The sequence below is a fragment of the Protomyctophum bolini genome, assembly GCF_963924005.1.
Source record: "Protomyctophum bolini genome assembly, chromosome: 6".
Classification (NCBI taxonomy): Eukaryota; Metazoa; Chordata; class Actinopteri; order Myctophiformes; family Myctophidae; genus Protomyctophum; species Protomyctophum bolini.
In genome coordinates this window covers 33,517,284-33,533,195 of record NC_137867.1, presented here as the reverse complement: position 1 = coordinate 33,533,195, position 15,912 = coordinate 33,517,284, and the positions used below count along the sequence as shown (strand labels likewise).

Sequence of the window (15,912 nt, the reverse complement as noted above, 5' to 3'; positions counted from 1 at the left end):
TGAACTGTGAACTGCACAGCGATATGACCACTTTGAAAGTCGTGCAGTGTGTGCCTGCCATAAACTAAAGGAACCAAGTTGTTTACTTGCCACCTCTGACAAGATCCTCTTCGTTATAAAGACCATATAAGTAATTTATTCCTTCAGAAAGGACAGATATTTTGGAAACATATCTTCAATTATGTTGCACTTTTGGAATCTACTGTATCAATCTAATAGGCCTTACACAAATGACATGAGTGTGCAGGCAGACGCAACAAAAGTAAATGAGAAACGGCATGAATGAAGTGCCCTATTCTCATTGGTATACTGTGTCTGAACACTATAGGCCTACCATTTGAAATTAACTGATAAAAGAGAAATGTTGCATCAATATAAAATGTATGTTAGTTTAACCACGTAACCCCTATATGTTTTCTAGAATATTCTTAGTGAAATTATGTCTTGGGTATAATACATTGCTCTTCAGTAGACTTTAAGTACTAACAACACAAATCTATTGAAATCATATAAAAATAAATTGTATTGCTGTACGTGGAGATTGGAGAAACAGAGGATGTTGTTCAGCTCACTGACCTTGACCACATCTTCGTCTGTTGAGCGACACTTGACTGCCTCGGAGACGTCGGTAACAGTGGTGTCCGTTGACACGGTCACCACCTTCACCGGGACGGCCACCGTCCTGCCGGTCAACACGGCCGTGTTCAGGATCTCCGAGTCCTGATGGAGAAAGAGAGAACGGAGGAAACAGAGAGAGGGGAAACAGGCCAGAAAGAGAGAGAGAGAGAGAGAGAGATGATAGATAAAGCGGGGAAGAAAGAGTTTTGTGAGAGAACAGGCAGCACCAGGACCATTTCCTCTAGCTGCAGTAGATTCAGTACAGAAGTAGCTCCAGAGACCGACAGTTCTCATGCTCCACACAATATCCATGGTCCATCAGGATAATATTATGTTAAATATGTTAGATCAATCCTCTCAAAATGAAATACAGGTGATCTCAGAGTGACGTGACAAATGTAATTAGCTTGCAAAATGTGCGGGAGGGGCCTATTTCTTCGCAAGAACCGATCTGCACCAAATTAGAATCGCATGTTGCACAGCCTTCGACGATATTCCTCCCAGCGGATTCCTCGTGTCGCAACTGGCAACTCGCATCTGTGCAACCACACTTGTAAATTTCCCAGAATTGCACCTTTCTAGTTGTATACTGCTTTTGTGTTTTCCTGTGCACTCCAGTGTCTCCTCAGTGGTGAATTATACAGTACCACAATATCTGCAGTAACCGTGTTTGGTGTCTGCCTGGTTTTCATTCATGTTTGACATGTTTGACAATCACTCTGTGGTATTTTAGCCCGTGCTGAATGGTCAACTACTGCCTTATCAGTCCTAGGACCGATATGCATTACAGGCTATCAGCAGTCCTAGGGCTGATACAGATTATCGGTCCTTCTATCCCTCCCTTCACCCGGGGGACAAAAAGGCTTAACACATACATCAAAACTCAGTGACACCTAGCTTCAAGTAAAGTCACATTTTAAAATATTCATTGTGTGGTTTGGTAGTAAAGGCATCAGTCAATGACCCCAGCTAGAAGAATAACAGACCCTCTGTGATGGATTTCATCTGCACAGCTTCATTAACCTATACATAGCCTTTAACCTTTCATTATTCACACATCAAATGTCATATCAGATAATAGGAGCCAATTAAGATGAGTAGGCTATCTGAACGCCTTTGGTCAGCCACGAACAAGGGATCATCCATTCTGTCCATTCAGCCCATTACAGTACAATTCCAATTAAGTGTCACTATAAGGCACCACATTATTATGGCTGGCCTTGGAGTCAAGGTGGAGTGCTTATTGATTGTACATTTTTTGTGCACTGCATTGAAAGCAACGCAAGTATATTTGTATAGAACATTTTGTACACAATCTAAATTCACAGGGCCAGATTCACGACGCCGTTTACGCTCATATCGTGAGCGTACGGACATTTACGAGCATTCCCACGTTACGTGTGGAATTCATCAATTGAACTTGGCCGTGATGTTGGCGGACTTGTCCGTTGGTCGTAAAATCCTTTCAAGTCAGCTCAGAGGGTGCCGTACCAGTGATCAAGGCATGCGTATATTTATTTAGAATGCTTTAGTCTTCATGCCGAATCAATTAATAGTCCCCAAACCTCAAATAAAATATATAATATTGCTTTCGGGGGAGAGTTAGTGTGCCGCCTGATTTGACAGAAAGTAACACTATAACTTAATTTCGGTCAAATTACAGCACTTGGACACATCAAACGGAGCACCAAAGCTCCGCGACACACAGGTTGGGAAACACTGCCTTAATCCACATTCTCCAGGGGAGAACACAGAATTTGTAGGCCTACACTATAAACTCTGTTCACTATGATTCAAAGGACTTCTGTTTGTGTCTGTGAGCTTGCAAATTAGAAGAATGAAGAGGACTCGTAAGCATCAATTATGAAGCCCACTTTGCTTCATTATTAGTTGAGCTAAGACATACAGTACAGTACAGTACCCCACAGCCCACACGCTTTTCATTCTTATACTGTATTGTATATAGTTGCTGTCGTCGGGCCAGAAAACTCTTATCTCTACAGCATCACACAAAATAAGCTAACATGGTCGAGCTGAAAAGCAGTTTAGGACATATGAGGTTTCCTCCCGACAGCAACAACATATAGATTACCGTATGACGTATAGTGATATCCATACAATTCACTGCCCCTCTTGTTCACCCCCTGAAATCAGTGGGTTGTCGACAATTAATTTCCTTTCTCCCGGGATTCATCTATTTCCAGCGCGTTTGTCTATAACACGTGATTGGGTAAATGGTTGGGACCCGGTGAAAACATGGGCTAATGTTGGATCACAGAGAGGCTGGAGAGGCACCGACAGCAATAAACCACAGTGGGATGAGATCCTGCAGTGATGCATCAATGCTCCACACAGTCAGACATAGATGGCGCAATTAAATGGAGACCACCGCTGCACAGGTGGGAATGTGTATGGGTGTGGGTCGTATGGCTATGGGTGAAACCAGTGCAATTACTAATAAAGAGCACGAAAAACTAGACTAATCACTCCATTAGCTGATGAGGGTTTTATATTGTGGGAGATTTATGGAATACACATAGATTCATTCCAAAACATGGCATAAACATTTGGAAAGGAAATGTGTTACTGGATGTTAATTGATAAATATTGTAATAAGGACACATATTACTATAGGCGTCTCATTTGAGAATGGATGGATTTCTTCCTATCTTTGGCATAGCCTAATTATTCTCTGATAAATGGTTTCCCTACAGTTTTCAATTACTTAAAAAAATGGTCACAGGAGTTTTAATATAAAACTACTTGAACCCACAGCTTTAAAACAACATCCATCACGGAGGCTTTGATCATTTTCCCTCCATCTCATTCTCACTGAGGTTCCATTCCATTCTAACACAATTCCAAGCTCAAATTTAACTCTCATTGTGTACCGTTGAATTTCGCAATATTTCTGTCTATTTTTATTCGTATTAGAGTTTGGAAGTTTACCAAGGTCTGTCTCAGTCCTTATTGTAGCTCATTCTGGTCTGCTTTCTGTGGAAGAAACTGCCTCTTTATCAACGGCCTCTCTGTTAGCATTCAGCACGGTACTGTGGCTGGTAATGCGGTCTGGACCATAATTTCTGCCCATGTCTAGCTTGGATCTGAAAATAAGTGAGATTTATGGTGTCAGCCAGAGTGACACAGGCAGCATGAGAAGCAGCCGGGTTGCCTGTCCCGGGCCAGTGATTGGCCATTCGCATCTACCTGACACTGAAACATCCACATTCTAACCCAACCACCTTGGCCAATGCTCCCAAAAGAACAGGTCAAGCAGACCGTTGAGTTGGAGGATTTTAAAATCCTGCATTATTCATGGCGAGAAAGAGAGATGGAGAAAGAGAAAGCTATAGCGTCTGTGCTTATTCATGTCAGCGGTGTCCTTAAACGCAACATGCCTGCAGATAAGCCTAAAAGCACATCATTGGCCTATAAAGTGAGCTTATCTATGAGGCACAAACACTAATCTAATGCTTTGACAAGCACGATTGATGTCCTGTCAGCGCACGCAAGCTTATTTATGATCCAAGGAAGTAAGAGCTTATACAAAATTCCCATGAAATCTGCCAATATTCAACAGACTATAGTAAATGAAATATTCATAGTCCTGATAAACATTGTCATCCCATGGCGATGTGGAATGTATAGTGTGCGTGTCGGGAAAGTGAAATGGGAGGAGAAGCCAATGAATAATATGTTGAATAAAATGCTTCTCAGTCGGTGTCCTGGAGTGACGGACAAAGCAGGCTAATAGAGATGTCCTTTCATCAGCTCGACTCCTTACATTCATGTGGCACTGAATGTGACACTTTCTCTCTCAATTCCAGTGGGCTTTTAATTGGCTGGAAGTAAGTAATATGGAGGAGAGCGGCAATAGAGGCCTTAGTACTGTATCACCACTTCAGAGACTTACATCACGTTTAGACAGCACATTGAAATTGTACTAAAGGTGGCCGAGACTTTACTACGTTTTAATGAGGGTCTTCATTCTCTCCTCTCTTTGTAACATTTCAACCTAGTAATGAGCCAGTTCTCCTCCTCTCCTTTCCTTCAAATGAAAACTGGGAGAACGTATGGCTGCAGTGTGGGGCAGTGGGGACCTATCTAGCGGGTGGTCATCCCTCACTGCCTCCTAAAACACCTTTAACCACTTTTCAATGGACTGTCTGAAGAGAGCACCAGTCGGAGATCTTCTCATTATAGCTGGCCAAGGCTCGTTGGGAAGAGATGGACTGCTGCGATAGTAGACCCACTCCATAAAGTGTTAAAAAGGGGGTAGGTAATGAACGATTATGCTGAGGACCCCTGGGTCAGGCAGAGTGTGTTACCTGGGTATTAGTTGGTGGCCCTAATTTAGCCGGTAGCCAAGCAGGTTTCTCCTTCGCTAATTGACTCAATATGGAGAGGAATTAATGGCTATTCTGTCCTGTTAGAATAAAATAACACACTAAAACTCGCAGTCTCAATGCACTAGACTGGGAATGCATTGAGAAGTGGAATAGCAGACATGGAAAGATCCTATAATAAAATGTATCTGCTATTGAGTAGAAGGCAGCATTTAGTTATTAGATTCAATAACCTTTGCTGAAGCTTCAATGGAGCTACCGAAGAAATTGCTACAGTATATGTATATTCTCATTTTATAGAGTTCCTAATGTAAACTGAGTAAACAATATAGCATGACTTGTGTTGCACTTGCACTGCTTCCATCACAAGCCATAAACCAAGGGCAACTGGTGCCATATCAACTTTTCAGAATATGGCAAAACATTGAGAGGTCACATTCACTTCAGTAAATTAATTTAGTAAAATAATTAATTACGGAAATCATTAATTGATGATTTATGGTTAAACCTCCGACAAGGTGTCACAAGGACATTCTTCTGCAAATCACATAATTAATTAAATGGTCACATAATTAATCACACTATGAATTGCAATTTGCAACAGATTCCTTTGGATGTTTTATTATCAAGACAATAAAATAGACTTTTTGAGCCTTTATTTGATGGGAGTCAAACCAGAGACTCATTGCCAGGCATTTGAGCCCTGTGCCTTATAAGCACATCGGGATTCCCATAGAGACTACATTTTATGTTGTCCAGAATAACCATTTATGAGGTTGTTATGTTTATCTCAACTGGTTGATTGTAGAACAGACATTGCAAAGACATAATTATGATAGAAAACCGCTTTCTAAAAAGCAGACATATATAGATCCCTGCAGTGAATGTGCTGTAAGCACATTCTATATGCCTGCACAACATGTTAAACAACACCAGGCAAGTACTTACAACACTCTTGAAAATAGAGTTTAAAGAGAGTATTATGGCTTGATGCTGGGAATAGGGGGCGGGTGCAAAGAGGAACCAAGCCACCCGCTGGAGCCCAGTGGCCATGAATGTATCTCATGCTGGGTGAGGGAGCTCTTGAATAAAACATGGCTGGTGATAGAAGCACTGTATTTTAACTTTATAGGACAAATCTCCTGCAATGCTCATGAATACCACATCTGCAATACATCTAGATCAATGGGTCAGGAGGGAGGTACCGGCATCCCTTGTGAATATCAACAACACTCTGTGTCTTGCGGCTCCAGAAAGACACCAAGGTCAGGTGCCAGGGAGGCAGCCATCTCTCTGTCTACTAGCCTGGCGAACAGTGGGAGGACAGAACAAAAGGCCTCTAGGGAGAAGGGCTCCAGGGTGTCTCATGCACTTCATCTGCCCATGAGGGTTTGACTGATGCTGCTGCTGGTTGTGGCGATAGCCTGCTGATATACCTCCGCTCTGCCGCTGATCACCCTCCAAGCCCAGCAGCCTTAGGGGCTGGGGCACAGGGCCCAGAAAAAACCCGGGACCCCAACCTGCCTGCTCCATTTCAGCCTCATTTCTATCATGCTTGGTCGATCGACGAGAGCTCTTCACCAACACTCGACAATGGCTTGCAGGGATGACCTTGCGATCCCCCCGGCTGATTTCTCCACTCGGGTTTCAGATAGAGATCCATACTGAAAGCTTAGCCTGGCTTAGCTGCCCCCTGGACACAAACCTCTCTCAACAGACATAAAGGTCAGTGCCACTGCAGACTCCATTACCTCACTGAAAATACACACATTCCTCTCAAGCCTCACTGGCCCAGGATCAGAACAAGAAGAGCCGGGCCCGGAATGTAAAGTAGGATGTGAACATTAATGTGGAGAGATATGAGAATTGGACACTTGCATGCCCCATCGATATGAGATGGATCGATAGGAGTTTAAGTAATATCTTCCACTTCATCCCCACTCTGAAGGTCTGCTGCGCTAAAGTTCTGCTGCTCTTTGCATATCTACTGAAACAGTAGTGACACGGAGAAGGTGACACAGCTGGCGGTTTCCATCCGTTATATTCCCTATGTGGATCCAGAGGCAGGGGTCTTCTTAACCACACTATCTCTGCTATACAAGGCAGTATGTCATCCACACTGTAGTGTTAATTTGTCGCATAAGGGCCTATTGGGTCCACATTCACAATTACAATTTAGGCATTTAGCAGACGCTCTTAATCCAGAGCGACTCACAGTAAGCAAGAACAAAACATGGTAATACATCAAATACACAAAAAAAGTAATCAAGAATCATACTTAAGCTAAGAACAGTGGAATATCTATATAATGAAACAATGCGTATACAAAAATGCTATCTAAGTTAAATGTGGAACGCCCTACCAACAGTCATTAAGACATGCAAAAAAAGACATGCAAATCCCATGACTCCTTCAAATCTGCTCTCAAAGGCAACCTACGGACGGCTGCAATTCGAAACTGGCCCCCGTAAAATCTGAATCCCCCACCCACCCTTTTTCCCCCTCACTGTATATGTTTTTTTCCCTTTTTACCTCCTCTATAGCCTCGATACACAGGCTTTCATTTCGTCTGCGCGAAAAATGAAAGCCTGGATTTACGCATGGGCTGCACTGGTCTAAAGAGACCGGGGCTGACGGACAGATCGGTGAACCAATCAGGGTGCGCGCTTTTCTGAGCCGCGGCCCTCCCATCTAGGCCAGAAATGTCTAGTGTTAGCTCAGTCTACCTCCTCTATGATGATTTCCTGTTTTTGGCTATATAGAATATATATATTTGTAGTTGTGCGTCTCTAAATGTTATGATGAATTGAAATGGTGGACCCAGCTGGTTGTGGCTCGTCTGTAGCCAAGAAAGCCAGCCAGCCAGATGGCTTGTTATCTGTGGGGCTCGCCTTTAGCCGAGAAGCTAGAACTGCCTAAACTGTTTCATAGCCCAATTGGCTCTCTTGGATGAGTTTCACTTACCAAGCCTGAACAATGCCTCCCACGGTACATGAAATATGGACCATCAACGAGGAGATCCGATCCATTTAAAGCCTGGTAGACGAAATGTGCTTGAAATCTGTTAACTGTTAATACATACTTAAATCAATCAATCAAACAAACAAAATAAGTTGAGCCTTTGCATACGCCTGTAAGTTCGTCAAGGCTAGGGCAAGTGCTACTGCCACTCACAGTTCCATTAAGACTGAGGATTTTACTGTGCCAGTGTTTCATGTTTTATTATACTATTTATACTACTATTTATACTCACATAATCTGTCAGCTTTGATCTACAGTAGTCATAATATTTACTTGAAATTACTCAAAAATGATCACCAAGTTAACTTGGAATAACTACAAAAGTACATTAAATGTGCAAACATGAGAGAATAGTAGAAACCGGAGAATTGTGATGAAAGTCTAAACACATACAGTAATTTGAATTCCCTATTGTACTGTATTGAACCTCCAAAAATGGTTTTCTTAGCAGTGACAGATCATTTACTGGGTGGCATCTTAGTTAAAAGGAAAAAGAAGGAAGCTTTACTGAAATAGTCACAGTACCAGGTTGGGTGTATTCATTTGAGGATGATGTTCAAGAAAGCTCTAATAAGGCTTGCTTTGAGGGGTGTGTGTGTGTGTGTGTGTGTGTGTGTGTGTGTGTGTGTGTGTGTGTGTGTGTGTGTGTGTGTGTGTGTGTGTGTGTGTGTGTGTGTGTGTGTGTGTGTGTGCATGCTCTCGCCTGTGTATGCATGCATGTCTACTGAACAGCCCCCGCCCCCTCTCTCTTTTAGCCTTTCAATTATGTAGGGACCACAAAAGTCACTCAGCCTCTTCCTGACTGACAGCAAACGCATTTGCAATTAAATTACATCCAGAGAATGACTACCAGTCATGCTGATCATCTACCATAGTTCTTTTTATTATTATTTTTATTAAGTAGAAAACCCCCCAGCCTGGAATATGTTAACACATTACTGTATGTATTTCATACAATGTTGAGGAATCGGATCAAATTCGGGTGATGATTTATAACTGAATAAGTTGTAGTTTTTGCATAGTGCATAATGCCGCACACTCAATTAGTGGTAGCACTTCATCATCGGCGTCTTGGCTACATTAGCTGCAAATGGATTACCCCTGGGGAATCCTCCATCAGACCTCCTACTGTCAAGCGTAGAGTCATGATATGTAAATAAATGTATGTAAAGTACTGTGCCCTGGGCCAGAAATAAGCAGGGACAATGCTATGACACACAAGAGGCCAGTCCACAAGCTTTGCAGAGACAATGCCATGCCACACAGAGGGCCAGTCCAGAGGCTTTGCAGGGACAATGCCATGACACATGCTGTAGCGCAGTCCATGGGCTTTGCAGGGACAATGCCATGACACACAGGCCAGTCCACTGCAGAGACAATGCCATGACACACAGGCCAGTCCACTGCAGGGACAATGCCATGACACACAGGCCAGTCCACTGCAGGGACAATGCCATGACACATACTGTAGACCAGTAGAAGAAAACGTATGGAGAATGGCTGACTGGGCACTGGTTGAGGCCATTACACCATTCAAATCTGACAGCCTCAAGCTAGAGCAAATAATAGCCTGTGTTCAGCTACTGTGCATTTTCTCACAGCAAACAGATATGTTTTTATAAAGCAGTTTTGTAACAGCATGCTTCCAGCACAAATGCTGTATTTCTTGCCCCGGGACATAGCCGGGTATAAGTGCTCATGCCCGTTTGTCTAACAATGTGTTTGATAAATTGTTCGTCTGATTTCACTCGCCTGGCGTGGGGCATGTGCATTCGTACAGCGGGAATGGAACAGAAATGGGGAAAATGAAACATTGAATGGAGGATGTTGATAGATTACTTTATCATGTGGGAGCGGAAGTGGCCGGAGGACGGCCAGGGTGATGATGTATTGTTTAACGATACATTGGAACCGTGCGTGAATACAAGCGGCTGCTTTCATTTCTCCTCATCTCCATGTGGCTGAAAGGACTGTGTGAATGAGCACAGTTTGGTGTCTCGGCAGGGGCAGGAAGACTGATGAGTCCAGATATGATGTATGCCCTGTCCTCCCCACTCTCCCTCCATCACCGAGCCAACTGCAGCATGGGTAATGATGATGAGGCCAGCCTGGACGGGAGCGTATTACTTCAGGATGGTAAAAGATAATGGACCAGCCTCCTGCCGCGCCGAGGAATCTGCTCAGCCACCAATTACTGCCTTTAAGATCCATCTCTCGGTGACCCAAAAACACACACATATATACACACTCGGGTAAACACACACACACGCGAGTGCTATGAGGGGAGATGGGAAGAGGGGGGTTGCCAACGAGATGAAGTGGGGGGGGTGACAGGGACGCAATTAATCTACATTGTTAATATATTAATCTAAGTTTGTCTTCTGCACAAACAGCAGAGAAAAGGCAGAAAAGGTGCATGAGAGAGATCTAAAAACAATCAGGCGAGTTGAAGAAAAGCAAGGACAGGTGATTGCGTACAGTAGAGACTTGTGTGTTCTGAGGCGTATAACCTTCTAAGCTAAACTCCAGAAAACTTTTGAATGCTCTTTTTTTCTTTCCTTTTCTTTCTTTTTTGCTTTTGAAATCCTAATTGCTGCTTCATGGTCTGAAACGGGTGACAAGGCATGTGGTGAGAGAGCGATGCTGGGAGCTCGCCCTGCACAGGTGGTTCTGTTACAGCACACAGGAGGAGCCCTCTTCAAAGACAGTGTAGTTGCTGCCTTCCCAGAAGTGTCAACCCATGCCAGAGCCTATCATTCGGGCTCAGGAAATGCAATAAAACATACATTATATATAAAGAAACGTTTTTTTTTTTTTTTTTTTAATAATCAATTCCAGGAAGAGCATAGCGATTTAGTGCGGGCCATAAACGAGCAGGAAGCCGGTCTGTGAAGCCGTTGAGGTGTAATAAGCCATAAATGTGATCAAAACCGAAATCAGCTTCCCATTACTGGTAGTCATTAGCTTTATTGCATTATAACCTTTTGAGACGTGATCACTTATGGATCCCCTTCAGTTTAAGAGATTATTTCCGGTCCTAAACACAATTACTGCAGCTTCTCCATTATGGCGACAGACAGTGGAGCTTATTAGACTAATTAGCACTAATTACAGATGAAAGGCCCTTCTTGAGCAAAGCCATGGAGCTGTTATGTCAACAGATGCCTTCAGCGTTCTCTCTCAAGTCTCCCCTCTCAACTTGATTAAAAAAGATTAGAGAATTGTTCTCTTCTGTTCTGCCTCTCCATTCCCGCTTCTCTCTTATCTCCCCTCGTTTCTCCTTCTCCTCCCATCCCCATCTCTTTTGTCTCCTAGATTCCCTGTCACTACCTTGATGGCAAAGACAATGCTGTGATCATTGGTTCTTTAATGAGACTGTTTTCACTATGCCAGTGCGTTTTGTACCAAGCAGCAGCACAGATGTTTCACCGAATATTGGTGTCACTGAGCATGTCGTTCGCAGAGCCCCTCCCCCAGTCAGCGAGAACTGCGCTTTCACAAAACCTAACTTCCTCTGTGCTAGAGCTTCTCAAACTGACAGTCGGACCCCAAGTAGGGTCGCGGGTAGGAGAAGATGGAGTCTCACATTGATAACTGAAAAAAATCTATCCTTCCCATTGAGCAGAGAGGAGAGGAGAGAACTTATCTGTGGGGTTTTCATGGCACAGTGATCCCAAGTAATCTCCAATCTTCCACTTCCTCGCTTGTGTGCATTTCTCATATTGGTACATGCAGATTGCAAAAGGCCCCCTGCTGTGTGCTGTGTGTGTGAGTGCTTGTACGTGTACGTGTGTGTGTGCGCGTGTGTGCACGTCTGTGACTGTGTGCATACGTCCGTGTGTATGTACTGTTTGTGCATTTCTGTGTGACAGAAATAAATAGAGTGAGACATACAAAGACAAAGGCGGACAGAACAACAGAATGACACAGAAGAGTAAACCAGCAGTGAATGTGAGTGTGTGATGTGTTCTAAACACCACAGGGTTGCCTAGTGGAAACGTACGTATGCATGTACTCTAGCATGCTGTCTGTGTGAGGCAGGAATAGGATAGGAACACGTGCGCAGTTAGTTCATGAAGCTGGGAAGATCAGCTCACAACGAGTCGATGCGATGCGTTATAAGCTTGCTATTTTCACTAGTTTGTTAATTGTTCAATAATAAATTGTAATCAAGGCAAACGTTTTAAATAATCGTGATACTGATTTGACGTCATAGTCCTGCTATCAGCACTCAGGATTGTGAAGTTTTGGCTATACTGCACATTATCAGCAGACCCTGACCAATGTTTTCTGTACAAAGAACACACATGCCTGTTTGACATGTCAGCATTATACAAAATTACTGACTGTTAAAATATCGATTCTTCTTTTTTTAAAGGTACCGGGATTTGAGTACGTCAATAACAGTGGCTTAGGACTCGCCCCTAGCACTCCTCTTCTTCTTTTGGTTACTTGACAAGATTATGTTATTTAAATAGATAATTAATAATTTTATTGACAGTACATAGCAGGTTGTTTAGACAGATGCGCTGATGTTTACCTGGTATCCTAGATACTTGGCATAGCACTTAATTGTTTTTCTCGGTTGACTACGGTTCATGTCATCTATTCTGATCTTACAATTAAGTCTCTGGATAAGCTTGTGCTAAATGTCTGAATTTTAAATTGACAGAAAAGTAGTGTGGGTGAATACAAGAGCTTGCTATATAGAACATACATGCAGACACGTAGCGTTCCATTAAGCGTGCATGGAAACATGATTTATCTTTATCTCTTACTGACGTGACTCTTGAAATGACATTGTCTCTATAATTGATCACTTGAGCACTTGCCTGGAGAGCTCTTAATGGTATGACCAGCAGTGTTGTCAAAATATTACTCAAACAGTAATATACTACTTATTAGGGGCGACTGTGGCTCAGGAGGTAGAGCAGGTCGTCCAATGATCCATGGGTCGGCGGTTCGAATCCCGGCTCCTCCTGTCTACATGTCGAAGTGTCCTTGCGTAAGACACTGAACCCCAAATTGCTCCCGATGTGCTGGTTGGTACCTTGCATGGCTTCTGCCGCAATCGGTGTATGAATGGGTGAATGTAATGCACAATCTATGTAAAGCGCCTTGGATAAAGGTGCTATATAAATGCACCATTTACCAAGTTTAAAAATACTTTTTTATTTACATTTGTACATACCTTCAGTATGACCTTGGCTTTTATTTATTATGCACTCACATTGGTCATGTTATGCACTTTATGCTCCTCTCTTTTCTCTATCTTTCAACGCAATGATGAGCCTGCACAACCAAGTTTTTCACCCACCTTACTTGTAATGTGATCTGATTCTGACTTGTGTTCATTGACAAAATAAAATCATCCAGCCAGATCCATTCATACCTACCCCTGGGCCCCATCTAGGGCCAGCATGCTGAAAGGGATAAACAACAAGCAAATGCTATTTCAATCATGCATGTCGATGACAGGGGCTCCCCCCTTCAGAACTTTACACAGTCCTCCGTTTGGAGGGTTATGAGCTGTGACTGACTGGCACCACTCACCATGGCCAGAGGCACAATGCCCCCCAGGTCCTCTTGCCCCAGTCGGATCTCCGTCTCAGCCTCGTGCGTTGCAGCACGGCTTCCCGGGTACTCCACCTGCCAGGCCATCCAGCGGCTGCCCAGTAGCTCTGGGTAGCTCTCCAGCTTCAGGTCGACTTGCAGCACCCTCTGGTAGCCCACCTCAGACCTGTCAGTGAAAGAGAGACATTGAGACAGAGTGAGGGAGTGTGCAAGAGCATGGAGTTGGACAATACATATTATGAGCTCATTTTGCCCAATTCACACCAACAGTGTGCTTTAAGCGTTTTCCCCCTAAATGGGTGTGTACAAAACATTTTAAACACCCACGTCACCTTTGTGTGTACGCCTAGTCCACACTTGTTCAAAAACATTGAGCTTCTGGTTGTCTCTGCAGTGAAAAAGTTGAACTTTTTTCAATGTTCCCGCAACACTTTTTGCTGGCTCTGCCTCTGCCTAACTCCTCGCTGTACCAGTACCTCACCACTTTCTCTGAAGGAGGAAAAGGAATACCACGGTTGTGAAATGGGTGTCAGTCTTTCACGGCAAATAGTAAAGACTGATGACAGGGACCAACTGTAGTTTGTAAAAATGCCCTTCTGTGTTTGACCCTCTCACCTCTGTGGTTCATGGAATAATACCATCCTCTTTTACTGTGCATATTCTCCTTTGACTTTCCCACAGGTGATGAGCACTGTAAATACAGTCTATAAGCTGCCCGTTGCATCGTGAAGCAGTTCAAAGGAATTATTTGGCAGGCGTCAACCCTGCTAAAGCCATGAAGGCTATATAGGTTTGTCACCGCTGCCCTTGTTTGCAGTTGCAGAGTGTAAATATATGGCATGCTGCAGCAGGATCTATGGCAAGGCTGAATTAAGTCCGACAAATGGAAACCGTCGATAATAAAATTTCCCCATGGCACCATAAGTCTTCGGTGCTCAGGGGTTTAAATATAGCCAGGAGGCAGGAAAGGTCAGTTTTACATGGGAGCAAGAGGCGATTGGAAATGGCACAAGATCTGCTAAGCTTGATTTATACTTTTAGCGCGCCGGTGTTGCATGCAGAACATTGTCGATTTAAGAGCCCACAATGTGTCATGAATGTTACAAGTTGTGAGCTTGTATATCTGCTGTTTTGCTAGCACTCCAGTATAAATTAAGCATTAGCCTTGTCTTGCATGTCAAATGGCAAGCTTTTTATGAATTATCAGGGAAGAAAATCTAGTCTTTGTTTAGTAACAAGAATACGATACTGTATGTGGTACATCTTGGAAAGACATCTGAGTAAACATGTAACATGCTCAATAATTTTATTCTCCCGTCTGGTATTCATTTAAATACCATATCATAAACACCCCCAGCCCCTCCTTCACACTGCATTATTTGTTATGCATTGGAGCACAACAGCCCAATTTTCTTTTTTGCCTGATGGAGGGGAAAGGAACTGGTTGGAATAATGTGTTCCTTCCACGCGCTACGTCCAACTGGGGAAACCAACCCTGTCAGGTGATAAGAAGCGACCTACTCACGCCTCATGCATTGAAGGAAGCATGAGCTCAGGTCGGGGCTCTCCACAGGTTGGCAGCGGGAGAGAGTGCCCAGGATTACAGCTTAGGCAATTGGCATAAAATAAAAATCACACCCGTGTGAAGAGAAGGGCGCTTTGTGTTGCCACAAATTTATGTCATATTTGGCGGACATTTTACCAAATTTCTCCTTTCATTGTCAATGGCAAATATGAGACCTGTGGGGACAAGATTTACGTCATATTTGGTGGACATTTGACCTAATTTCTCCTTTCATCGTCAATGGCAAATATTGAGATGTGTGGGGACAAAAGCTGTATATAGAAAAATAAATGAACACTCAGACTTTTGCTGTGCCACACCAACAAAACTTGCAGGAGATATACTGGCACAAATACAAGCATGCACAAACAATATACGAGTTATTATGTTAGATGTGCACATCTGTCAAATAAGGGAATCAAACATAAATACACTCCCAACTAGGGTTGTCCTGATCCGATCACGTGAATCGGGGCCGATCACGTCATTTTCAAATGATCGGAATCAGATCGGGATTAGGGACATCCCTAATATCAATATTATATCCATATCATGATATTAGACTTGATATTGTCTGTGATTTGGGATATTGTACTATTGTGATATGGCATAAGTGTTCTATAAAAAATATTTAAAAAAACTGATCAAGACATCCCTACCCCCCAATGTATGTTCTATTGTGAATATTACCAAACCTTTTGAAAGGCATTATTATTATTACATGTTTTGATTGAATGATGTAAATTAGGGTCATATTTGATATCCCCCTGCTTTATCCAAGTTGCAGAT

At 43.1% G+C, this 15,912-nt stretch overlaps 1 protein-coding gene across 1 annotated transcript in view; it reads right to left on the bottom strand.

Moving 5' to 3' along the window:
- LOC308316448 (transmembrane protein 132C) overlaps positions 1-15,912 on the bottom strand; it is a 170,571-nt gene that overhangs the window by 25,624 nt on the left and 129,035 nt on the right. The window contains exons 4-5 of the mRNA XM_080765084.1: positions 13,539-13,725; positions 577-720 (exon numbers count right to left, since the gene is read on the bottom strand). Of these exons, the coding sequence (XP_080621210.1) occupies positions 577-720; positions 13,539-13,725 (331 nt within the window). The remainder of the gene's footprint in view (positions 1-576; positions 721-13,538; positions 13,726-15,912) is intronic.